This window comes from Lithobates pipiens, unplaced genomic scaffold (assembly GCF_037356315.1).
Source record: "Lithobates pipiens isolate NorthernLeopardFrog02 unplaced genomic scaffold, aLitPip1_a1.2 Scaffold_19, whole genome shotgun sequence".
NCBI classification, from domain to species: Eukaryota; Metazoa; Chordata; class Amphibia; order Anura; family Ranidae; genus Lithobates; species Lithobates pipiens.
Window position 1 is genome coordinate 145,414,653 of NW_027507764.1, and position 27,581 is coordinate 145,442,233.

The following is a 27,581-nucleotide window of genomic DNA, read 5'->3' on the forward strand; positions in this document are numbered from 1 at the left end:
ATAATGACAAAAAAAATTATTATTTTTATTTTTTTTTTACACAAAGTTGTCACTAAATGATATATTGCTCACACATGCTATGGGCATATGTGAAATGACACCCCAAAATAAATTCTGCTGCTTCTCCTGAGTACGGGGATACCACATATGTGGGACTTTTTGGGAGCCTAGCCGCGTACGGGGCCCCGAAAACCAAGCACCGCCATCAGGCTTTCTAAGGGCGTAAATTTTTGATTTCACTTCTCACTACCTATTACAGTTTTGAAGGCCATAAAATGCCAAGATGGCACAAAACCCCCACAAATGACCCCATTTTAGAAAGTAGACACCCCAAGCTATTTGCTGAGAGGCATGTTGAGTCCATGGAATATTTTATATTTTGCCACAAGTTGCGGGAAAATTACAAACTTTTTTATTTTATTTTTTCACAAAGTTGTCACTAAATGATATATTGCTCACGCATGCCATGAGCATATGTGAAATGACACCCCAAAATAAATTCTGCTGCTTCTCCTGAGTACGGGGATACCACATATGTGGGACTTTTTGGGAGCCTAGCCGCGTACGGGGCCCCGAAAACCAAGCACCGCCTTCAGGCTTTCTAAGGGCGTTACAGTTTTGAAGGCCATAAAATGCCAAGATGGCACAAACCCCCCCCCCCCCCCCAAAATGACCCCATTTTGGAAAGTAGACACCCCTAAATTTAGGGGTACACTAGTGAGACTAGGTAATAAATGGTGGGTGCCCTGAAACTATAAAAAAATAACTAACCAACCAGCGTCACCTGTAACAGTTATATGGTGATCACTGGTGAAAGGGTTAACTAGGGGGCAATCAGGGGGCTTTATGCGGTAGTATATGGGGGTCCCTGGCGCTATAAAAAGCTGCGGCGAACCTAAATACCTACCTGCCTAACTAGCGTCACCTGTGACACTAATACAGCGATCAGAAAAACGATCGCTTATTAGGCTGGGTTCACACTGGAGCGATGCGGGAACGCCACGAATCCGCGGCGGGTTCCCGCATCGCATGCATCCCGGCGGCAGTTCACACTGCCCTATGCGAACTGCTGGGAGTGTCAGTGAAATGTTAATGACACCCCCAGATCAGTTCGCATATCGCAGTGCGATCTGCAAACTCGGATCGCATGGTGTGAACACCCATGCGATCCGATTCTGCTGCGGACCAAAAAAAGGGTCCCGTGCGAATTTGCGGCGGGTGCGGCGAATGGCTGAACTCGAATCGCACAGAGATCGGATGTGATTTGCACTGCAGTGCGGTGCGAATCACATCCGTTCTCATAAACCGCTGCAATGTGAACCCAGCCTTAGTGACACTGGCGACGGGGGGTGATCAAGGGGTTAAACCTTTATTGGGGGGGGGTTAGGGGGGTACATTAGAACTAAAGGAGGCTAACCCTAACTGCCCTAACAGTTATTACAGTCACAAATGACACCAATGCAAAAAAAAAAAATAATAAAAAAAAAATGCAATTGGTGTCACTGTGACTGGGGGGGCAGGGGTAATTGGGGGGTGATCGGGGGGTAAAGGGGGGGGTGTGAGTGTGCCTGGCATGTTCTACTGTGAAGTGTCGTGTTGGTGCAACTCACCGATCCTCTCTCCTCGGTGCCGGAACGAAAAATACCGACACGGAGGAGAGATTACATCACTTCCTCTCCTGTGTTTACATTACAGGAGAGGAAGTGATGCAATGCTTCACTCCCATTCGTCAGGAGCGATCGCGAGGGGGTGGCCATGAATGAATGGCCGCCCCCTCATCCCGGATCGCTCCTGCATGGATACCGACCACCGCTGGCACCGGGGGGGGGCCCGATCGGGCCCCCCACCCGCGGGAAGGCAGGGACGTACAGGTACGCCCATATGCCTGCCAGTGCCATTCTGTCGACGTACATCGTTGTGCGGCGGTCGGCAAGTGGTTGAGTCATGGATACTTTATGGTTTTTCTCTGGAGTGCATCAAGAATATCTTCTTCTCACCTCCATTCCACCAATAATCAGATTGAAATGAGAAAAGGAACAAATAGCGTGATAGTTTATTTTATAATCATTTAAAAGCATAAAAATGCTTTAGGTGCCTATCCCGACACTAAGGATGGCCTGCATTCAAGGTTGAAGGGAACCACCTTCCACCCAGCTTCGACGTGACCAGAAATGCGCCTCAACGTACGTATCGTCTTGCAACGTTATCAGGAAGCACATTTCTGGTCACGTATGGGTCCCTGGCTACTGGTTGTGGTTACTCGGCAGTGGAACGCACGCCGGCCCTCGAGTGCAAGCCGGGTGGCAATAAATGGGGAATACTTGGAATGGTCAGGGGTGGCTAGTGGGGTCCCACAGGGTTCTGTGCTGGGACCAACCCTATTTAAAATTTGTTTATGAACGACCTGGAGGATGGGATAAACAGTTCAATCTCTGTATTGGTGGACGATACCAAGCTAAGCAGGGCAATAACTTCTCTGCAGGATGTGGAAACCTTGCAAGAAGATCCGAATTAATGAGGTGGGCATCTACATGGTAAATGAGGTTTAATGTAGAAAAATGCAAAATAAAGCATTTGAGTGGCAAAAATACGAATGCAACCTATACACTAGTGGGAGAACCTCTGGGGGAATCTAGGATGGAAAAGGACCTGGGGGTCCTAGTAGGAAGATAGGCTCTGCAATGGCCAAGCTGCTGCTAACAAAGCAAACAGAATATTGACATGCATTAAAAGAGGGATAAAGCGATAATTCTCCCACTCTGGTACGGCTTCACCTGGAGTATGCTGTCCAGTTCTAGGCACCAGTCCTCAGGAAGGATGTACTGGAAATGGAGCAAGTACAAAGAAGGGCAACAAGGCTAATAAAGGGTCTGGAGGACATTAGTTAGCAAGAAAGGTTGTGAGTACTGAACTTCCTCTCTCCAGAGAAGAGAATTGAGAGGGGATATGATTTCAATTTACAAATACTTTACTGGTGACCCCACAATAGGGATAAATCTTATTCACGGAAGGGAGTTTAACAAGACTTGTGGCCACTCAAAATTAGAAGAAAAGAGGTTTAACTTTAAACGTAAAGGGTTCTTTAGTGTAAGAGGAGCAAGGATGTGAAATTTCCTTCCACAGGCGGTGGTCTCAGCAGGGGGCATCGATAGTTTCAAAAAATTACATAAGCACCTGAACGACTGCAACATACAGGGATATACAATGTAATAATCCCAAACATAGGTTGGACTTGGTGGACTTGTGTCTTTTTTCAACCTCACCTACTATGCAACTAACATTTTCTATCACATTGGTTAATGTGTTGCACTATCCATTTTGCACGTTATGAATGTAATGGCATTATTTTTTGATTATTGTATTTTACGCCATCACACGTTAAAGCAGACCTTTAGTCATTTTTATTTTATTTACTTTCCTTAAATCAAATGTTCTGCCCCTCCTGTGTTCTTTGGAAAGCAAACAGTTAATATTGTGGCAGTAAATACCTTATTTTTTTTACTGCCGTTTTCTTCTCCTGTCATTCGCCTAGGCTAGTGATGTAGTCTCCTGCATTTGCACCGACTCCCTGGATAAGATTGTCACATATCCCAGTAGGCATCTTATTTATTTTCTTATTAATCACACTTGTGAGTTTGAGCCAGGGAGAGGGTGGGGAGAGTGGAGGATTACTGTTGGAAGGAAGAGGAGAGCCGAGAGGGCTGGAGGGGCTGGGTGAGGGCGGAGATGAGAGACATGCGGGCATCCGTGTGTTAGCATAGGACTGGATTACTGCGCATGTGCAACTGCTCAAGACTCCACTGGGCTGGCGAGGTGGAACAATAAAGCATATGTCCGAGGCGTGCAGGCAGGGCTTCATTTGCCAATACTAAAAAGGGACACTTAGAGTCTGCATGGGTTAGCAAAATGAAGCTTTTTTTACCATAGCATTTTTTAGGTCAGTGTTTAAACCCATATGTGTGAGGTACCTTTAAACAAATACTTTCTATCGTGTTTTGTCCTCCAATGAAAACAGTAAACCATGTAATGTTATTAAAGCGGGAGTCCGCGTTTTTTTTCTTTTTAAAGCCAGCAGCTACAAATACTGCAGCTGCTGACTTTTAAAATAGTGACACTTACCCGCCCAGCGCGCCCGCGATGTCGGCACCTGAAGCCGATCTCTCGATCGTCTCTCGGGTGCTGCCGCCGCCATCTTGGGTATGGGAATCAGGAAGTGGAGCCTTTCGGCTTCATTTCCCGGTTCCCTACTGCGCATGCGCGAGTCGCGCTGCGCAATAAGGATAGTCCCCGCTGTCTCTGGGATCCATGTGTTTCCCAGCAGGCAGCGGGGGACTTTCGGAAAGGGGCGTAGATTCTGCGGAAAGGGGCATGCCTTTTGCAGAATCTACACCGGAAGTGGGTGCAGATACCTGTACTGTACAGGTACCTACACCCCCCCTCCCCCCTGAAAGGTGCCAATTGTGGCGCCGGAGGGGGGGAGGATTCCAATGAGCGGAAGGTCCACTTTAGGGTGGACCTCCGCTTTTTAAGATTTAAAATTTTAAACAAGTGCCAATCTGGTTTACATTTAAACTGAAAAAGGTTCTAATTCACCCAGATCACCACCGATTTTCCTCTGGATTCTATGCCTTCAATAACCAAATCAGGAGCATGTATGCAGTAAGTGAACCCAGAAATGCACAACCATATACTTGCTAGAGTTCCATGACACAAAGTAATGAAGTACAGTCTCAAGTTCAAAACATGTCAATGTTTATTGTTGTGTACCCATTTGGGAAAGGTCTCCTGACTTTTGAGTAATAGAACATTGATGTCAGACAAAGAAGAAGGAAAAGTAGTGAAATTTCATCTACAGGAACTCATGCCGCATTTAAAATACAAAATAAGCTCTAAAACCTTGTGATATACTCACATACTGTGAGGAATACTAATAGAAAAAATGCGTCAAATTCAAAATAAAATGCAACAGTTCATAGATTATAAAAGTGGAGCCAATTAAGACCAACCCTTTCTTGGCGTGCAGAGAGAAACTGGCGCAGATGATTTTTGGCATCTCTCATGCATTCCTAAAGTTGCACAGCATGTGACAAATTCAAGTTCTGGACAGGTGCACCACTTTTAGGACACATGAAACACCCTTTTGCAAAATCTGTCTGCACCAGTCTTTATGCATTCTAGGAACTGTTTTTTTGAGAATTGTACAAAAGCACGTCATTCACCTTTACTTAGGGGTGAAGGACTCTTACAAGAAGCAATATGGCTATTAACACTGCACATTTACAATGGAAATCGATATCAATGACAAATGTGCACAGCACACCACAGGACAGTGAAGTTGATGAAGCACAATAAAACCAACGGATGTTTTCGTAATAAAAAAAAAAAAAAAAAAAAAAAAGTCATGTGATCCATCAGTCACATGACTGGCTCGCCTTCAGTTTTCTTTGCTTCATTAACCAGAGAGTTCTGTGGGGCTTTGCCTGCTACATACCATGACCCAACTGTTATAAATGGGATGGGTTGTGGTGCACACAGGGCAGCGGTTCATAGCAAGTAGATAGCAATATCTACTCTACATTATAAATGAGCCCCTAAGTAATGAAGTGACATGCTGCTTCCAACTAGGCGAATGTTCACATTTCTGGGATACTGTGGCTGTGTGTTTGAATCAGCAGGGTATACTTGGAGGGGCATTAAGCAGCCTGTGACTGGCAGAAATCCACTCACACCATGTTATTGCCAAAAAAAAAAATATTTGATTTCAAATACATATTTGTATGACAATTTAAAAACAGCTTATTGATATTATAAATTCTTAGTCTGTATTCCAAAGGCTTTTTATTTTGAACATGTGTCCAGCAGCAGAGGACTAGAAGCTCCCCCTGCTTATGTTGCCCTGCAGACAGGCTGGTAAAGAGCTGGGCCATGGGACAATTGTATATCAATTAGGAAAAATAGTACTTAATTGTTTTAATTAAAATTACAGTGTCATCATCCACATACAGAAATAGAAGGGCCAACATAACTTAAGAAAAGTATGGGATATTTTTTTTCATTTTCATACTTACCTAGGTGGATGCAGCATCGGTCCGAGCAGAGAGCTACTGACTGTAAATCAGCAGCTCTCTCTGCTATGCTCCTCCTCGCTCACTGGAGCGCTGAGCTGTGGAGGGGCGGGGAGCGGCAGTCTCAGGCTCTCGGAGATGCTTGGACTGATTTCTGTGTGGGCTGAAGTCGGCTCTCTGGGGACAACTGGTCACAGGAGCTCCAAAAGAATTGCGCTCTTGTGATCCATAGGAGAAGTACAGCCAAACAAGCCTTTAAACAGTATGTGTCTAGTATCTCTTTAACAGGCTTGTTAGGACCCTAAACCTTTCACAATTTTGTATAGCAATTCATAGTTACACCCAATACTGCTGGAGTAAAAAGCATGCACTTACTGTCCATTTCCATCATGAATATCCACTGCAGCCTGAATATCTGCATTTCCAATCAGGAGTCTTAGGCACTCGGAGTGTCCATTGATTGCTAAAGGGGGGGGGGGGGGGTGCAAAAAAATCAAAAAAAAAAAAAAATCAAATAAATAAATAAATAAAATAAAAAAATAAAAAAAAATCAGCACTGACGTACAAATCAGTCTTGGGTCACACAATAAACATTAGATGCATGCCATTCAATAAAATGAATTTTTAGCAATTTATTCTATCAAGTATTTAAAAATAAAACAGTGTCTGGGAGTTTGTACAGTACAAAGCCAAGACTGCTTCAGGCATAATTGTGTGCAAATCATAACAGTCAAAAGTCATAACTCAATGCTGGCTAGTGACAATTCTGAAAAGTCTAGGTATAATTGAACAGTGGCTGCACCACTACATATATTACAGTTCTACAACCAAGCACAACAACTGTTTTTTAAATCTCGAAAGCTACTTTAAAATTACCCTATATGTAGTCAATGCATAGAAAATCCAAAAGGTTAATTAAAATGCTATGGCTTACAGATGGGGACCAGGAGCTGAGGAGACTCCAACACTCAATTTAACATTTCATTAATCAGGGGCAGGGAGACAGGAAGCTATTCTCTCTCTTCACTCACCCCCTTGATCATCCTACATGTATGGAGAGGTTGACGGAGCTCGAAGAGGAGGCGGAGTCGGACGAGAGGCTTCAGGTATGCTCTAAAACACTTTTATTTTCCCTTCTTTTTCTCACTTAACTACTTTCTAATACTTTATGACTTGAATAGTTATGACTGCCTATGGGCAGATGGTTGCTATGTTGAGTGCCAGGTGAGGAATGGAGGACTTTGGGGGCCCAACAAAAATTTGGTGACCTGAAGCCATGGGACAACCTGACTTGAGCAGGGAAATGGCACTTTGGTGCCGCTGTTATGCAGGACTGCCCCCCTCCCCCCCCGCACGCGGTCGTCTAGGAAGCCGTCGGCCCCACGTGAGTTATCTTGAACGTTAAAGCTGACCAAGCGTATCACGCGCGAGAACCCCTTACAAGAGGACAGACCAGTCCTATACTGCACGAAAGACTGCGGAATGGGATTACTCAGCCCAACAATCGAGTTGACCTACCGTGCTGACCCGTCACCTGGTAAATACTCTCTCAATAACCTAATCAGTACCAAGTTAATTTATGACTGTTGACTATTCATGTTCTTGTTCCTACTACAAGTGAAAAACAAAAAAGGAAGGACTGGAGTATTACGTATTAGCATTACCTACAGCAAATGTTTATCCTCTCTGTTCATTTTCATTTTTTTTTTCATTCTTTTACTGTATATCAAGCTGTAATACCCTGTCTCCTATAAATAGATTGTTTAAAACAAAAAAAAAAAAAATGCTATGGCTGATATGTAGAATACATATCATATCCCCTAAACCGAGGAAGACACTTTTTAAAATTTTGGGGATATTATAGCAAAAAATTTTTTTTTTTTTTTAATTGGCGTTTACTTTTGCTTATAGCGCAAAAAATAAAAACCACAGAGGTGATCAAATACCACCAAAAGAAAGCTCTATTTGTGGGGGAAAAACAAGGACGTCAATTTTGTTGGGGTACAGCGTTGCACGACCAAGCAATTGTCAGTTAAAGCAACGCAGTGCCGTATTGCAAAAAAATGGCATGGTCATTAAGGGGGGGAAATCTTCAGATACTTTAGTGGTTAAAGTAGTATTAAACAAAAAAAGAAAACCATTATATTGCAGCTTACTCCTTTTTAGATGTGATGGCTGCATTAGTTTCCTTTTCAAAGATTTAATTTTCACCTCGTGATCCTGCCTCTAAGACAGAGAAAAGAGCGATCAAATACCACTCATCGCTGAGCTCTCGGTCTTCAGCCTGCAGAAAGCTGAGTGTTAGTCAGCAGCTCTCAGCTCTGCCACTCCAGTGCTGGGCAGTGGAGGGGGCAGGAACAGCTGGCTCAGGCTCTCCGCAGAGACTGAGCCAGCTGTTGGTCCATACTTCCGGGTGGATTTTTTCAGAGCCTGGACTGGCTCTGACATCACCTGACTGTGGGCTTTGGCCTACTGAACTGCACTCCTACAAGCCACAAGGAGAAGTACAGCCAAAAAAGCTTTGGTCATACTTCTTATATGCTTACAAAGCTTTAGCTGACACATGGCTTAAATTAGTTTAATGTATCTAAATCTGCTAGAAGTTATAACACTATGCAACCCCAGACTGGTTTTGGGTTTAATAGCATTTTAAACTCCCTCTAATTTGCCATACCTGCTGAATGAATGGGAGTCCTTTTCACAACATAGTCCTTTACTAATATTGATGCGCCTTGGTTGATGAGAACATCTACACATTCAACGTGACCTTTGAAAGCAGCCAGGTCCAGAGGAGTCCTTCCAGTGCTGTTCCTTACATCCAAATCGAGCAAAGATTGTACTAGCACCTCTAATGCTTGGTGGTGCCCATGGTATGCCTGGAATAAAAATGTTATTGTTAAACATGACTTGAAGCCCTTGGCATAAGTCATATGAATACTAAGTTAGCCAAAAAGGGCATGAACTTGGCATGTGATTTTTTTTTTTATAAATATATTTGGAAGCTGATCATGTCAGAGACTGTTCTATTCACAGCATAATTATGCTGGAGATTAATAGCTAGAAAACATTTTGTATTCTGTCTTTCAATACAATTCCCCACAATGAAGCTACATAACAAAACTTCAACTGAGGAATAGTGCTATATCCTTTAGATATGCCAACCAAGAAATGGTTTCAGCTGGGGTCCTGAAATGGTTACACATGCAAGGTATTTTATACATTACTGCAGTCACAAGACTACTTTCAGGCTCTCAATTTTACTACAGAATACCAGGTAACAAGGCCGCCAAAATGTTATCCAAGCAACACACCAGCTAAAGCCACAAAGTATATATAGTTCATCCATATTAGAGTCCATCTTTATAACAACCAGTGCGAAAAAACGAAAAAAAAAAAAAAATCTGTATTTTTTTGAACATATAACTCTTTCTGTGGGCGATTCAGTATACGTGTGATCATATCCGAGTTGGTGGGTGCATATTAACGCCATGGACAAACTCCCTTCACCTTGAATCTGCTCTCATGGGTTCACCACCCCATTACTACTGGCATTAGGACACGATGCTTGTTAAAACTTTTGCATGATGGTGAGGTGCATCCTTACCATTATGTGTTGTGTATTTTTGTATATTTTGTATAATGTTTCCAACTGCCATGATAATGTGTGATATATTTTCTATTTGTTTAGTAGTCATACCACGCCCTTTCCTGAAGAAGCCTATATGGTGAAAAATGTTGAACATAAAAGCATGGAAACTGTACAGTCATCTACTCTCAATGGATGAGGATACTTGAATATATTAATGTATTTAGTGCCATTTGTGTGATCTAATAAAGATTACGGTTTTAACTGATTTTTGCTATATGGTTCTATTCAACAAGCACCTAGAATGTCCTGCATCTCTTTTCTTCCGTTTTAAATATATATCCATATTGGAGTTACATTTCCAATAGATTTAGCAAAGCTTCTCATGTTTATGAGTGGTAATGCAGGGTTTTGTTACACCAATCTGTGCAAATTCCCTTTTAGGCACTTTGTGAGGACAAGGCCTTTTCGGTCACTTTTAGTCTGTGAGAAAAGAATCCATGGCAACATTAAGAATTTACCTAGGCTCTACGCCGACTATATGCTCCTCATTTTGGAGGACGTGGACAACTCATTGTCTCATACAGTGTACCTCATCGACGATTTTGGCCACTATTCAGGCCTTACCATTAATTGGTCTGAAGCCGCATTGATGTTTCTGGACAGAGTGTGGAGTGCAGCTCTTCCATGTCCTAGTGACTTCCTTTAAATATTTGGGCATTTACAAATCCCCAAAACTGATTATTATAGTCTGAGACGAGTCAGTAAGGGGTATATATTTAGAGACAAAATATATGGAAACAACTTGTCCTTAGCAGGGTAAACGAAGCTTAAGATGATTCTTATACAATTTCTATACCTGCTACACGACACACCAGTGGTTATTCCACTGAAAATATTTTTAGCGTTAAACTCCCTATTCAGATAAATGTAATGGCATAACAATCCCCCCAGGATCAAATTGGAGCAGCTGCAATATCCAAAGAAGGGGTTTGGCACTCCCCAACCCTTGGATATACTATTTGGCTGCAGCACCTAATAGGAGCTATGGCTCCTTGACCTGTAGGTTCATCAGCTAAATGCCTAATTGGCACAAGGGCAGGGCCGGGAAGCCCAGATGTTTCAACGGCCCAGCAAACAAATGCCCACTTACACACTGCTTCAGGTGTGGAATAAGTTCAAACAACTGCAGCAAGTAACAGGGTATACAGCTTATAGCCCACTTTGGGGGGGAATAAATCATGAGGAACTGGCCAAACTCCAACAGGGAACCAGGTGGTGCTCCATGGGAATAACTCACCTCAGGCATGTCTTTCACAACAGGAGTGTGCTTTCTTTCGCAGACCTGCAGTCCAAGTTTGCACTGCCTACCGGCAAGCTATTTTATTACTTACAACTAAAGCATGCTGTAGCGCAGGGTACAGCAGCGGAATGGGTAAAATCCCCCACCCCTGTTTTTCACATTCTGCAAAACGCAATCGAAAACAAAGGGTATAATATCCCAATGCTATCTTATGCTCCTTTCTGCACTCTTGGAGGGATACCCCACAAAAGCAGTGACTCAGTGGGAGGCAGACTTAGGCCCTATTGTAGGAGAGCAATGGTAAGAGGCCCTTCTGGCTGTTAACACTTGTTCATTGAACGTATCACAGAAAGTATCCCAATTGTATATCCTGTTGACAGCACACTATACCCCAGCAAAACTCTATAATATGGGAAAATTACCTGACCTGTTGTGTGGCAAGTGTAAAATAGTGGCAGGTGTAAAATAGCGCCAGGTGACCTGAAACATCTCCTCTGGCATTGCCCCAAACTCCATAGATATTGGAAGGGGGTCCTGGCCACGCCTAACCAAGTATTCCAAACAATTTCCCTCTTGATCCACTATGTTGCCTTTTAGGCGTACTGGAGGGGGCAATCCCAGAGGAAATGACAAGTATGGCCTTCGCCAGAGCCTTATTCCAAGCTAGGAAAATAATACTTTATGAGCTGGAAATCTGCCATCCCACCGCCTGTTAAATCCTGGATTCAGCACATGGGTAGCACTCTTACGGAAAACTACATATATCAACAGGGAGGATCCCGGGAAATTTGACAGATTATGGGCCGCATGGCTTGATACGCTAGGTATTCGTCCCAAAAAAACTGGTGCAGATGAGGCTGCTCAGATGCCCATAGATACAATGGATGCCTGGGAAAATGCTCGCTTGGGAAATATGTAATATTGTAAGAGGGATGTTATGGCTGTCAGTACAATGGAAAGGGTTTGAAGTGTATATGTGAGTAAAGTCCCTCACGCTATCAAAGTGAAATGAATAATAATTTCATAAATTGCAGCTAGATCTAAAGTGTATACAGTGCACTAAAATAGAGTATGAAAATAAAAAGTGATCAGTGCAAATTATAAATAACTATAATAATCACTGTGCAAATATTAATGTGCAAAAGATGCTGTGTGAAACTGCCATGTAGAATAATAATGTACAAAATATGCGATAATGTGCAAAACCACAAATTGCCCTCTGTGCAAAAATATCCAATGCTGTGTGCAATCAAAATATCAACTCCTGTGCCCAAAGCAAATGATATAATCCTGTGCAAAATGAATGCCATGCAAATAAAACAAATGCAATATATATTTTCAGTGATATACCTTAACACATTACCTTGGTTGTGGCTGCAGTTTGGTGATGTAGGACTGAATTGACTTATTTAGTTCATGTTTATTGCATATCACTGAATATATATTGCATTTTATTTTCAGATAGAGATATATTTATTTATTTATTAGGGATGCATCGAAATTTCGGCCGCCGAAACATATCGGCCGAAAATGCCCTTTTCGGCAATTTGCCGAAAGGAAAAAACAGCCGATAATTGAGCTGAAAATGGGGCGGGGCCTGGGTGGGGCGGAACACCGTGCCCACCCCTGGTGCCGCCCATCATGGGAGATCTATAACGCAGGAGAGCCGCCTCTGCCGTCTGGCTCAGTAGAGCGCCGGGAACATCACAGCTTTAACTTCAATAGCTGTGTGTTCCCCCATCGCGCGCTGTCGCATACAGCCCCTCACCCTTGTCCGGGGAACTGTGATAGACAGATTACCCTTCCAGATTGGACAAGTGATCTGTCTATCAGTTCCCCATACGGGGGGGGGGGGGGGGGGGCTGTATGCGACTGGGGAACACACAGCTATTGAAGTTAAAGCTGTGATGTTCCCGGCGCTCTATTCAACCAGATGGCGGAGGCGGCTCTCCTCTCTCTTCGCTGCATCACTTGGCTGCACAGGGGACAACCACACTGGCTGCACAGGGGACAACACACTTATCTCTTTTATCATGCCGCCAGTCTCTGACCCCCTCCTGTACCATGCCGCCAGTCTCTGACCCCCTCCTGTACCATGCCGCCAGTCTCTGACCCCTCCTGTACCATGCCGCCAGTCTCTGACCCCCTCCTGTACCATGCCGCCAGTCTCTGACCCCCTCCTGTACCATGCCGCCAGTCTCTGACCCCCTCCTGTACCATGCCGCCAGTCTCTGACCCCCTCCTGTACCATGCCGCCAGTCTCTGACCCCCTCCTGTACCATGCCGCCAGTCTCTGACCCCCTCCTGTACCATGCCGCCAGTCTCTGACCCCCTCCTGTACCATGCCGCCAGTCTCTGACCCCCTCCTGTACCATGCCGCCAGTCTCTGACCCCCTCCTGTACCATGCCGCCAGTCTCTGACCCCCTCCTGTACCATGCCGCCAGTCTCTGACCCCCTCCTGTACCATGCCGCCAGTCTCTGACCCCCTCCTGTACCATGCCGCCAGTCTCTGACCCCCTCCTGTACCATGCCGCCAGTCTCTGACCCCCTCCTGTACCATGCCGCCAGTCTCTGACCCCCCTCCTGTACCATGCCGCCAGTCTCTGACCCCCTCCTGTACCATGCCGCCAGTCTCTGACCCCCCTCCTGTACCATGCCGCCAGTCTCTGACCCCCCTCCTGTACCATGCCGCCAGTCTCTGACCCCCCTCCTGTACCATGCCGCCAGTCTCTGACCCCCCTCCTGTACCATGCCGCCAGTCTCTGACCCCCCTCCTGTACCATGCCGCCAGTCTCTGACCCCCCTCCTGTACCATGCCGCCAGTCTCTGACCCCCCCCCTGTACCATGCCGCCAGTCTCTGACCCCCCTCCTGTACCATGCCGCCAGTCTCTGACCACCTCCTGTACCATGCCGCCAGTCTCTGACCCCCTCCTGTACCATGCCGCCAGTCTCTGACCCCCTCCTGTACCATGCCGCCAGTCTCTGACCCCCTCCTGTACCATGCCGCCAGTCTCTGACCCCCTCCTGTACAATGCCGCCAGTCTCTGACCACCTCCTGTACCATGCCACCAGTCTCTGACCACCTCCTGTACCATGCCACCAGTCTCTGACCACCTCCTGTACCATGCCACCAGTCTCTGACCACCTCCTGTACCATGCCGCCAGTCTCTGACCACCTCCTGTACCATGCCGCCAGTCTCTGACCACCTTCTATACCAATAAGTTCAAACACTTGTCTCACTTTTATTTGATGCGTGCTTGTGCTGGTCTGAGACTAATATTATACATTTAGACAAGTAGATTTACCCCGTTTGTCACATGCTGCAAAACCGCTGTTGCCCGTTACAGTAGCAATACCTTTACAGATCATTCAGTAAACGATAACTCAAACGAACTCTGTACTTTTGTTCTTTTACCCAGAGAATCGCTCAGCAAAGAACATTGCCAGTTAGGAGTCTCCGTTGCCAGAATAATAATAATAATAAAAAAAAAAAATTTACAATTCTCTATAGATCTGGCAAACTGGAAAGAACATATTGAGAAGAATCACCCCACTCACCAATTATCAGTGTGTTGTAGATACATTCTGCCAAGTCTTTAATCATCTAAAAATTAAAGTATTAATTCTTACCGCTAAGTGCAATGGACTTATTGGAGCACGGGTATCTGCATCATTCAGCATGTCTGTACCTGATGTTTCCATAAGCTGTAATAAAAAAACAAAAACAGTGGTCCTTTTAATTCTTCGTAGTGTAAACAACTGTCTATTAGACCTTAGCCAACTTCAGATCACAGAAGGCCACTTTTGCTGTTCTTACTATAGTTAAAAATCGCTCTCTATTTTTATTTTAATTTACAGCATATATTATGCTCAGTAGTAAAAACAAGTTTTATGCAGTCAGATAAATATTATATGAAAATATTTGCCCTTTTGCAGTCAGCAGGTTGTCAGTATATCACCCCAGATTTACTGTTATCTGCTGGGCTGCAATTACAGACGTCAATAGCAAAATATCAGATTACATATACACAGATAACCACTTCCGGACCGCCCAACGTCGTTATATGGTACTTTGAAGGAGGGTATCGTTATGCCAGCAGCTATCTGCGATAACCCCGGTATCTTCAGCAGGTGGTCTGGCTTAAGATAAAAGAGGTCCCTGTGGCGGATTCACCGCAAGATCACTTTTATTGGCGGCACGATTCAGTGCCCTCTGCTGCTTACCGGAGCTGTCGGCAGCGGTGATCACCTCTGTCTCCTGCCTGGGTATGGAGACGAGTGAGGGGAAGATGGGCCCCACCTGTGTCCATATCACTGCAGGGCGGAAGCAACGTCAAAATGTCACTTTCACCCATAGCTTTTAAAGGGCCATTTTTTTAATTGCATTTTAATGTAAATATGAGATGAGAGGTCCTGTCATGCTTTTTTCTATTAGAAGGGAAGTTTACATTCCTTGTAATAGGAATAAGAGTGCCGCTTTTTTTTTTTTAAACTGTAAAAAAAATAAAAAATAAAAAAATAACTCGCCCCGACGAGCTAGTGCGAAGAAGCGAACGCATATGTGACTAGTGCCCGCATATGAAAACTGTGTTCAAACCACACGAGCAATAATTCTAGCCCTAGGCCCTCTAACTTAAAATATGCAACCTGTAGCATTTTTTTTAAACGTTGCCTATGGAGATTTTTTTAATGGGTAAAAGTTTGTCACCATTCCACGAGTGGACGCAATTTTGAAGTGTGACATGTTGGGTATCAATTTACTTGGCGTAAAATTATCTTTCACAATGTAAAAAAAATTGGGCTAACTTTACTGTTGTCTTATTTTTTAATTCAAAAAAGTATTTTTTCCAAAAAAGGTGCGCTTGTAAGACCGCTGCACAAACACTGTGAGACAAAGTATTGCAAACGACCATTTTATTCTCTGGGGTGTTAAAAAAAAAAAAAAGCGTATAATATTTGGGGGTACTAAGTAATTTTCTAGCAAAAAAAACAAAAACACACTTTTTAACTTGTAAACAAGAAGCTTGGTCCTTAAGTGGTTAAATGGCTCACAAAGGGGAAACATTCTCCTCTCCTCATAGCAGACAAAGAGTGATCAGTTGCAAAGCTAGTGCTGGGCTTTCCTATTAGGCTGAACAGCATATACTTAATATTATGTTTGAAAATATAAAAAAACAAAAAAAAACACACACACACACACAAAAAAAAATAAAAAATAAATAAATATTAAATTGCCCAAAAACCACTTGGAGTGACATGTTAAAGAGCAACTTAACTGTCTCAACTGACAGGGATACTAAGGAGGAAAACACTCCCCTCACATGGTACAGAGTTGAGAACTGGAATCCCTGTTCACAGCTGAATAGAGAGTACTCTGGCAACAGTAGAAAAACGAGCAGAGGTTGCGGAAATAATTAGGATTCTTGGTAGAAACAACTGGATAAATAAAGAGCATTAAATAGCTAAGGGAGGACTGAACCCAGTTTTCCTCATTGAACTTCCAGTTAGAAAGTTCTAACCTTTGGCTTTGGACAGTTTACTTTTGCAACCATTATATGTCCCTGTCTAGGATGCGAAGCATTACAAAAATTCAAAATGTTATTCATTCTTACTGATTTAAAGAAAACAAAAGTGAAAGTTAAAGCTAAACCCCAAACTATCAGGATTCATATATTTTACAGCAGGGATAAGCAATTAGCAGACCTTCAGCTGTTGCAGAACTACAAGTCCCATGAGGCATAGCAAGACTGACAGCCACAAGCATGATACCCAGAGGCATGATGGAACTCGTAGTTTTGAAACAGCTGGAGGTCCGCTAACTGCATATCCCTATCTTGCAGGATAGTGACCAACTTGCAATGGCCACTTTGCTACAGTTTTCAGAGTTCAAAACAATATACACAAGTTCAGAACTATTCATTCATGTCATCTTGGAAATGTGTTACTTACAACATCTAGAGGTGTTTCTCTAGCAACCTATAAAAAAAAAAAAAAAAAAAATTTAACTGTTAACACTTTCAAAAGATATCAAGCAAAGTCAAAACACTGTCTATTCAAACTGGCAGTTCTCCCAGTCCGTGTTTGCACGTCCATATCCATATTTTCACCTGCTATGAATTTCCTGACTGAAACCTCCAGTTTTATACATTTAGCTAGATACCATGATATTTAATGTTTTCTAGCGGTAAAATAATGTGTGCCATTATTTATTGGCTCAAAGCTTGGGTGAACCCCAATTGATATGTTTTGGATTATAGTACAAACCAATCTACAAAAAACAAAACAGATGAATAGCTATAGTAGGTGAGGTTAGGGAAAAAAAAAAAAAAAAAAGACACAAGTCCACCAAGTCCAACCTATGCATGATTATAGGTCAGTATTACATTATATATCCCTGTATGTTGTGGTCAATCAGGTGCTTATCTAACTTTTTTGAAACTATCGATGCGGCCCCCCCCCCCGCTGAGACCACCGCCTGTGGAAAAGAATTCCACATACTTGCTGCTCTTACAGTAAAGAACCCTCTATGTAGTTTAAGGTTAAACCTCTTTTCTTCCAATTTTAATGAGTGACCGCGTGTCTTGTTAAACTCCCTTCCATGAAAAAGTTTTCTCTCTATTGTGGGGTCACCAATATGCCATTTATAAATTAGAATCATATCCTCTCTCAAGCGCCTCTTCTCCAGAGAGAATAAGTTCAGTGCTCGCAACCTTTCCTCATAACTACCAATTTCCTCCAAAACCTTTATTACCTCTATTGCACTTCTTTGTACTCGCTCCATTTCCAGGACATCCTTCCTGAGGACTGGTGCCCAGAACTGGACAGCATACTCTAGGTGCGGCTGGACCAGAGTCTTGTAGAGTGGGAGAATTATCGTTTTAGGTCTGTATTTGATCCCCTCTTTAATGCATGCCAATATTCTGTTTGCTTTGTCAACATCAGCTTGGCATTGCATGCCATTGCTGAGCCTATAATCTACTAGGACCCCTAGGTCGTTTTCCATCCTAGATTCCCCCAGAGGTTGCCCCCCCCCAGGGAATAGATTGCATTCATATTTTTGCCACCCAAATGCATTATTTTACATTTTTCTACAATAAACCTCATCTGCCATGTAGTTGCCCACCCCATTAATTTGTTCAGATCTTTTTGCAAGGTTTCCACATCCTGCTGAGAAGTTATTCTCCAGCTTAGCTTAGTATCGTCCGCAAATACAGAGATTGAACTGTTTACTCTATCCTCCAGGTCGTTCATGAATTAAATAGCCAGCACAGAACCCTGGGGGACTCCACTACCCACCCCTGACCATTCCGAGTACACCCCATTTATCACCACGCTCTGAACTCACTCTTGTCACCAGTTTTCAATCAATGTACTCACCCCTATGGTCTATGCCAATGAAGCTTATTTTGTACAGTAAATGTTTATGGGGAACTGTGTCAAATGCTTTTGCAAAATCCAGATACACTACATCTTCCTTTATCTAGATGGCAGCTCACCGCCTCATAGAAGGTTAATTGGTTTGGCAAGAACGATTCTTCATGAATCCATGCCGATTACTGCTAATGATACCGTTCTCATTACTAAAATCTTGAATATAGTCCATCATCCCAGCTTGCATACTATTGTCTAATTCCCAGGGATGTATTTTGGTCCCTTGTTTAACAAGTACAAAATATCCTTTTTGCGTATTCCAATTTTTTTTTGTATTTGCAAGACTAAAAACAATTAAAAACTAAATTTTTGTATTTTCAGTCAAGTTTGAAATAAAATTGCAGATATTTGGTATTTTGTTTTTAAAGAAATCAAAAGGGGGGAGCTGGCAGCTTGCTGCCAATAAGACACAGAATCTTTTAAAGTAGAATTCGAACATCAACCTAACTAGTCTTAAAAATGTCCCCTCCTAACATATATGCTGACTAACCTGTGCAAAGAAGATTGATCCCACTGGTAACCAGAGCATCACCTGCAAAAGCCTTTGAATCCCATATCCTGGCCACAAACCTATTCACCTTGTTGAATCTACCTGCCAATTGTCTACATTGGGAATGAGTACTGTGGACAAAACGGGAAGGTGCCTTTTCAGACAAGCCATTACTAGATTAACTTCTGGAAGGACCTCAAGGCTTTTGGTGCCACCTTGATAATTGACGTAAGCCTTGCTGTTGTGTTGACCAGTCACCCCTGAAGCTTGTTGATCCACCCTAGCAGTTATATGGCAAACAGCCCTAGTTTTAGAACGTGGATGGGAGGTTTGCACCTTCAGAATCAAGTCCCTTAGACCGCTTCCATCCCTAGGACACCCCTAGGACACCGACACAGATTATTAGGACAAAAGACTTCCAGGATTCCAGCACAATGCTGCTTAAACACCAGGTCAGGGATATTCTGACCTTGGGACTTAAGCACATGGGCCAGTCCAGAAACTAATAGCTTGCGCCACACACATTCAGCACGTTGAGCTGCAGAGAACTGGACTGAAACTGGGTGAACATTATTGCCTCAAATGAGGCCACAATACCCTCCATGCAACATCATAAAACTGGAAACTTAATGAAGCCTAGGGTGGTGAAATGAGCTCTGGGGACCAATACCCAAACACCAAAATGGCAATTAAGCACAATTATACTAGGTGAAACGCGTCTACAAGACCGTTTGTGTCCTTTTTGGTGTCACCCTGGTGATTTAAAGAGCATTTTTTTAATATAAATATGCAGCAATTTCTTCTTTGTTACATATACCTAAGGAGGCGGTTGGGCCTTGCACTCGATTGGATTCCTATTAGGCTTAATCCATTCACCTTGAGCGGCGAGTTCCTTAACCCCTCAAATGACAAAAGCTTGGACTGGGTCCAAGAATAGGCCCAAGTACTCTAAGCGATGGGCTGCATCCAATGCCTCCTGTCTGATGTCTGCGATTAGGGTGGGGGATCCCCTGAGGGTTAATCACAACCTTAACCAGTTCTTTCAAGTGAAAAGCCCACCACGTGGGAACTCCCTGCTTTGCTCACTTTGACCCAATGTCAAGACATAAAAATAGCTAGGGTGAGTCGACAATTAAAAAAACAGAAATTAATGAATGTCAATGTAGATTATCAAAGTGGAAAATCAATGTCAACCAGAGGGTCTACCTGCCATAAACATTAAAATTACAAGCACACGTTTGTGAGTAAAACATGTTTAGGCATGGTTTACATGCACTGCCTTACACCTTATGGAAGGTGTTATATAGATATACACACACACACACATACATACACACTGTCATGCAGCATGCATTTATTAGATCATGAAGTCATTTAAAGAAGGTCATGGAAATCCAAGAGCAAAAAAAAAAAATTGACGAGATGAATAATAAATGTGATTTTTGTCTAAGAAAAAATAAATCTAAGTCTCTGAGCACCCACATGCATTAAAAATTGAGTGCTAAAAAGACTCTGATGGCATAGCCAGTAAGTTTGCATTGGGCAGTGTTAAATTGATACTTGGATGGGAAAAGGGCTGGAAGTTACATCAGCTCAGTCTACTTTTACAAACAGAATATAAATGTACAAGGCCCTTACTTCAAATGACACTTTTAATAGTATATCTCAATAAAAATGCTTGTAGCAGTTTTGCACTAAAGTTACCCGCACACCAAAAGTCTATAGTTTAATAACATAGGTGAAATTTTTAATCATATACTGAACTGCCTGAATAATTGTTTGGCATGGTCATCAGAAAATCCGGCTGTCTATCCCAACATTAGAATGCAATAAAAATGGTATTATGCTGATCCCATAAAACAAATAGGGTCAAGGTAGATTACATTAGTTTAGACTGTGTAGTCCCTTTCCTCTTCTCAGACCATACACAATATGTTTAAGTAATTCCCATGCCTATTGTTACACTGATCTTCATTCCTGTACTCTATACTTTTCATAGATGTACACGTTTAAATCACATTAAAAAATGACAGGTACACACCCCAATATGAAAAAAATAAACAAATGAAATTATTACACTTACACATTGGATTGAATTTTCGAAGAATGGAGCAGCCAGAATCTGGGGCTGCAGTGCATGGCAAGCAAAGTTTAGCTGAGCAAGTTGAATATGAAAGCCGATTGGTCACAATGCACAGCTACTCCAGATTATGTCTGCCCAAGTTTCAGTGAATTAGCTCAGATGTGTATGTATTAGTAAGTCTCACCCCCCAATTATGTTTTAGACTTCTACCTACCAGTTCTAGACATAAACGATGTCCATAAGCTGCTGCATAGTGAATTGCATTGTACCCTTGTTTATCCCTGATCCCTGGGTTTGCATCATTTCTTAATAAGTATTCCAGGCACCTATAAAAAGAAAGTTAAGTTATTTAAGAGAGGATACTCTTGTTTCAGAAATACTACTACAGCCTTATAAAAATTAACAAACACTCTGTTAATGAAGTAAACATGGGTTATTGTCATAGACGTAAAAAACAAAAAAATTGGCTGAGCAAGTTTAGAATAATTTTTATTTAAAGTTTTTAATATTGCCATACATGTAAAGAAGAAATATGGAGGTAATGAACAAGAAAAATGTTTCCAGTGGGTTTGCAAAAATTGTTAAGCGCGGATTGCTGATGAACTCCCTTTCCGACCATCCGTAATGGTTTTCCCTTTCCGACTACTTAGATTTTGCAGTGAAACTCAATAGAGAGGACATTAATCAGCCTAAGAACTCGCAATCAAATATACTGGGAGAAAAGAAGGGGGAAAAGGGGAGACTAAAAGATAAAAAGCGATATGCAGGATGACGTTCTAAAAAGCTATATTTGTCTGTTTGGTTCAGCTTGCACAGGTTATTTATGAACTAGAGATATACTACTGGGGGAGATTTACTAAAACTGGTGCACTCAGAATCTGGCGAAGCACTGCATAGTAACCAATCAGCTGCTAGGCTTTATTGCCAAAGTTTAACTGATCAAGCTGTAGCTAGGAGCTGATTGGTTACTATGCACAGCTGCACCAGATTCTGTGTGCACCTGTTTAGTAAATCTCCCCCACTATATCCAGGGATTCTGTTTTTTTTTTTCAAATAAAGAAAATTCAACATTCAAAATAGCAGTCATTTTTCATTTGTCGTTATTCAAACTAACTTGCTATTGGTCAGTGAAAACAGGATATATGAAAATTTCCATGACCTAGCGACTGCCACCCATGCTGCCAGAAATATATCCATCAGATATGATTTACTGAGCCTTCTTGCTCACAACCCCCCAAAGCAACTAGGTAAGGTGCCAGACATAGGAAGCTATCCTTGTAGGTACCAAATTCCAGCTGAGCAAGTTTCATTCAGGAGAAAATTAAAGAGGTTTACTTCTGTATGTTCTTAGTTCCATGTGTTTTATAATGATGCAATAGTGAATGAGGGTACAGACATTGCATGGCTGCAGTAAGCCCTAATGAAGTTAAAGTATCAAAGAAACAATATTTTAGCCAAGTTGCGTAGTATATTGGCCAATATTTGCATATTAGCAGTTACCCAGGTTCACAAACAGACAAAATGAATAGTAACAAAAAAAAAAAAAAAAAAAAAAACTCCCACATATCACACAGGAAGGATAGGGTTTTTCGATTTTATGGCAGTAAAGGCTTTGATTCTTTTAAGGACCACTTGTGTCAGAGCATGCAAATGCCATTTCAGCTTGATTGTTTTGGACACTTATGCGCATATTGTCGGTTTACTAAATATATAACAGTGGCATTTAGGGCCAGTTCACACCAGATGCAGTTCCATTTTTACTGCATGGTGTGAACTAAAGCCATTGGAATATATGGAAAACACGGTGCGTGCATTTTTAGTGCAGAAAAAAGCACACGGAACTGCGTCTGGTGCGAACTGGCCCCAAGTCAAAATATTTACAGAAACCCCTCCAAAAAAAAAAAAAAAAAAAATTTTAAAAGCAAAAATAGTACCTTTGTACTCACTGTAAAATGTTTTTCTTGGGAGTCCATTGAGGGGCACAGGAAGCCCTGAATCTGCGGGCTATACTGCCATCTATAAAAGGACTGACACTGGCAAAAAAAAATACTGTAGGCCAGCCCAGAATAACTCTTCCTAGTATGCCTCAGTTTTGTAGCAAAGCAGTACCAAAAAGTATGGTCATAAAGACAAAGGGGTGGGGTGTGTGTCCCTAAATTAACTCCAAGAAAAGGATTTTAAAATGAGAGAAAAAAAAAATCCTATTTTCTTTCCTTCCACTGACAAATATCTTTAACCTTTTCATAAGCAGAAAAACTATATTATTGGGGAATAAAAAGGATAGTCAACTGGTTCCAGTGATGGTTTCCAGAGCATAAACAAAACAGAATCAAATCTGTCACAGGGGAGTGGACAGGGGGTGCTACATTGGAGACCTTCCAATGGTGTCCCTCAGTGAACGAGAAAATCATCAATTGAATTTCAGATCTACCCAAAAAATATTTGACAGATGAAGCTGCAAATCTAAATAAAGTTTATATAGAACTTGTAAAATAAATATTTTATATATATATATATATATATATATATATATTTTTTTTTTTTTTTTTGGTCATCAAGTGGCAGAAATGTGCTATGGTTCAAGAATCTGAATCACATTTTATACCTAGATACTGTACTACCCATCTACAGAGTGCTGCTGAGAGAAAGTGATCATCAGTACAGTCAGAGATGCAGCTATAAAGCACTATAAAAAAGTAAACCAAACTACCAAAGCAGATGCAGTGTGTTACAATAACCTTTAAAACTACCTGCAGACTGTTGTCAATATATATACTGCGAGCGGACGGCAGCTACAGGCACAAACACGTACAGGTGAGTGACCGCCTTCCGTGCCCCCTACTGACCCATGATGTGATTGGAGGAAGAGACACAACCCCGCCCCCTTTTACACAGCAGGAAGAACAAGTACAGCTGTGGATAACAGTCACAGGCTGTGCTGCAGCTCACTCCCTGAGGCCATTTTAACTCTTGGTGACAGAAAACCTGCCAGAACTGAGTGAGGCTGATAAAGGAACCAGGCAGCAGAGAGCAATGACACTCAGAGCGTTAGCAAGAGACAAGTACACAGTATAGAAGGATGTGCTTTTTCATATTTTATGTCCGAGGTTTACAACCACCTTAACGGACTTGAAAATGGGCCTTCCTTCCTGTGTAGATCTACACAGGGACGCTAATTGATGTACTGTGACTGGCCAGCAACATCTGCATGTGCAATTAAGATATAAAAAAAAAAAGAAAATTGCCTTCAATTGGTCCCAAAGGCAGAAAGTTTACCTTAATGTGTTATATGCCTTAAGGTAAAAAGCCTTAGAGAGCAAGAGGCTGGCCAGTAAATCAAGCGGAGCAGCAGCATTTACAGAAACCAATCCCCCTCCCTCCTGCAGCAGCTGAAAGGCGACTTATCCACCTATGCCTCCCGCTGGAATTCAGCTGCTGCTGGAGGAAAGGGAATCAGTTTCAGTAAATGCTGACCCTCCTGTCCAAGTTCCCCTTCTTTCTGCTGAATACTTTAAAATCATAGCCCGTTCTTTACTGTAATAGTCAAAGATACAGTGTGATCCTGTCTTATTTGTCCACGACAATGGATCCAGCTTTCACCCACTAACGTGGGCAAACCCCCAAAGGGGTCTGCAGGTACTTTGTTCCACACAGATGGACCACAGGCCTTGGCCTATAAAGCACCCTTTTGCTAACTACATGCATTGGACAAAGTGCTGATATAAGTGCCCATGCGGAATTTAGTGGCAAAGCAACTTTACAGGCCAGCCCACAACGTAGGATATGGGTACAGTTTTCAAGATTTTTACAGAGGTTGCACAAATCTAGATGCATTGTTTCTATGTTGTATTAGGAGACAATGAAGTGTTAATCCAAGATTCTTAAAATAAAAGCAGTTAAACCAAGAGTTATTTCTCCCTAAGGGTCCATTCACCATAGGACACTAGCAAAAACTGAGGAATGGGGCACGGTTATCTAGGAGTGCATTTTCAAAAGCTTGCCAGTGTCCAATCACCTAAAAAGATATCAGCCTATAACCCAGGATCTAGGAATACTCAGTCTGTGTCTTGTGCTGTACAAATAAGAAAACTATAGATATAACCATCTCTCTCCTACAAACCACGCAAGGACACAAGCATATGTTGCACTTGTTGGCAAACCAAATGGTCAGTAAGGATTAAATTGAGTTTAAAAACTTGGACCATAAACCCAGAGTATATGGCAGGTGGATAGGACAGCAATGACCAGTTTAAGGGCAGGGTCTGCTAGGGAGACTTCCATTTTTTTATTGACAGGATCTTTATACAAAAAAATATTTTAATAGAATAGTAGAACCTTAAGGCAAGAAACAGCCAGATCCACAGCAGGAATAGCCCACATCTTAAAGGATAAGTCTACCTTTTGCAAAAAAAAAAAAAAAAAGATAAATGCACATATTTGCAACAACAAAAAAGTGCAGTTATTATTTTGCCAAAGAGCCTGGGAAGCATTGCCACCAGAATCAGTGGATTGTAGGTGCATTGCGCAGGCTCCTGCAGACTCTTCCTCCAGCAGCTTGATTGTACAGGCTTTCAGCTACTGAGCTTGAGGAAGAGTCGGTGGACTACAAGTTCATTAATCACTGCACTTGTATTTCACATAGACATACAAGTCTGACTGCAGCGTTTTCAGATGGGATTAGCGATTTATGCAATCATGCACTACAATGCAAGCGCAGTAAATACTGGTGCAGTGCCCATTTCCCACTCATGCAAATACATGGAGTATCATGGCTTGAGCTACTGGCATGAATTCCAGGGTAATGAAGTAGGGGGGGGGGGGGATGTACAACCAGAGACAGTAGTACAGTAAGAACACATCAGGGAAGTTGAATGAGCTGAAGGGTTTTGAATTGTGGTTTAACAAAGGGATACGGTCATGGTACAATTGTATGACAATGCCCCTGCAAACTATTTGATCAAATGTGTGGGGAATTTGATCTCCCAAGTTAGAGTTTTTTTTCAGTAACTCTAGTTAAGACATCCAGTCTCAAACTCATGCACTTACATTGACATATAGCAGGTCCACTATTTTATCTATACTACAGAGTGGTGATACTAAGGCCTTATTTCCAGATATTTATTCCACTCTTCACGCTAAGTTATCAAGCATGGGTGGTTGTTCTGGCTAAAGAACAATGGGCCAGAGATTTTGGCCCTATAACAGATCACCAGTGAGAAATAGTCTGCACCTCACAGGTTGGCTTATCCCCCACCCACAAACTTACCCAGTTATTTTTTCTGCATCGGACATACCACACTCCACAAAAACGGTTTCCCTGGCATCGTAGGGAGAATCCCTTTTGTCCTAAATGCAACAGTGGCCCTGCCACCTTGATCCACACGATGGCGACAGGTTTTCAGGTTACCTTAGCACAAGATCCAGGGATATGTTTATTGAACCTGGTGGATGAGGCTACTTTACCAGAAAAACCATATGTTCCTATTACAAAATGCAAAGAAATGCGGCGCTACCTAAAAAACTAATAAAATACAATAATAAAACACATATAATGCAACAGTGAATCCACCTCACTAAAGTGATAAATGTGCAATGTTAAACCGTGAATGCTATAGTATCCAATAAAAATAATGGATGTGCATAAATCTTCAAAACATCATGCGTGAAATAATAGCAAAATATTAAATGTAAAAATAGCTGAATAAATACTCCTATATGAACAGTATAAAAATGACAAATAGTAAATAAAAGGTGCTTCTCTAATAAAGTCCATGCAATTAAACAGTGAGCATGTATCACAGTCCATGCAAAATTAGTATAGTGTTCTCCAAATCCGTGACTGTCCACCGATCAACTTCAGTGCCACAACTCAGTGCACCAACTGTTTCCCCCAGCCTCTCACCTCAGAAATCAAGTATACAGGCACTGCAACAAAACAGATGTTCACTCGTCCTTAGCAGTCCAGCTTCACCAGAATACCACTGTATATATAGGAATAGTGTTTCCCCAGTATCTTCAAACAGGTGAGATTACCATTGGTGGTACATAGGAAAGACAAGGGGAGGCTCTCATGGGTAGTAATCAACAGCAGCGTTTTAATAGATAAAATAAATCACTTACATTGAAGCAAATGACAGAAAACTTCGCAAATACGAACGAAGCAAATGACAGCAAATCCGAACGGAACTTCCGGTCTCGGCCGCGACCGGAAGTGATGACTGCAACACCAAAAGCTCCCTCCCTGACGCGTTGCGTCACGACCTCGTGACTTTTTCAAAGGGTAAAGGGGGAATGGTGTTGACGGAGCATATATACGATCAGCGCCGTCGTCATGGTAACCACGGCGGCGCCATCGTACATGTAAATACAAACCTAATCTTCAACAGCATATATTAAAGTACTAGCTGCCATTTTTACAATACAAAACATATTGACATCTCAAAACATAAGCACAATATTAAAAAATCTTTAAAAAATAAACAGACATAAATCCTAGTATATATAAAGAGCGACATCTAGTGGTTAAACTTCAGATCTGTTCTTCTAATGATCTAGACATATTATATATATATATATATATATATATATATATATATATATATATATATATATATATATAT

The 27,581-nt window shown here is 42.1% G+C and overlaps 1 protein-coding gene across 2 annotated transcripts in view; it reads right to left on the reverse strand.

Annotated features, from left to right (window-relative positions):
• The window catches only part of ANKRD28 (ankyrin repeat domain 28), a 223,647-nt gene that overhangs the window by 19,664 nt on the left and 176,402 nt on the right, over nt 1–27,581 (reverse strand). For both annotated transcript variants that reach the window (XM_077491375.1, XM_077491374.1), the window contains exons 15-19: nt 21,176–21,287; nt 16,907–16,933; nt 14,588–14,662; nt 8,740–8,941; nt 6,441–6,528 (exon numbers count right to left, since the gene is read on the reverse strand). In XM_077491375.1, the coding sequence (XP_077347501.1) occupies nt 6,441–6,528; nt 8,740–8,941; nt 14,588–14,662; nt 16,907–16,933; nt 21,176–21,287 (504 nt within the window). The remainder of the gene's footprint in view (nt 1–6,440; nt 6,529–8,739; nt 8,942–14,587; nt 14,663–16,906; nt 16,934–21,175; nt 21,288–27,581) is intronic.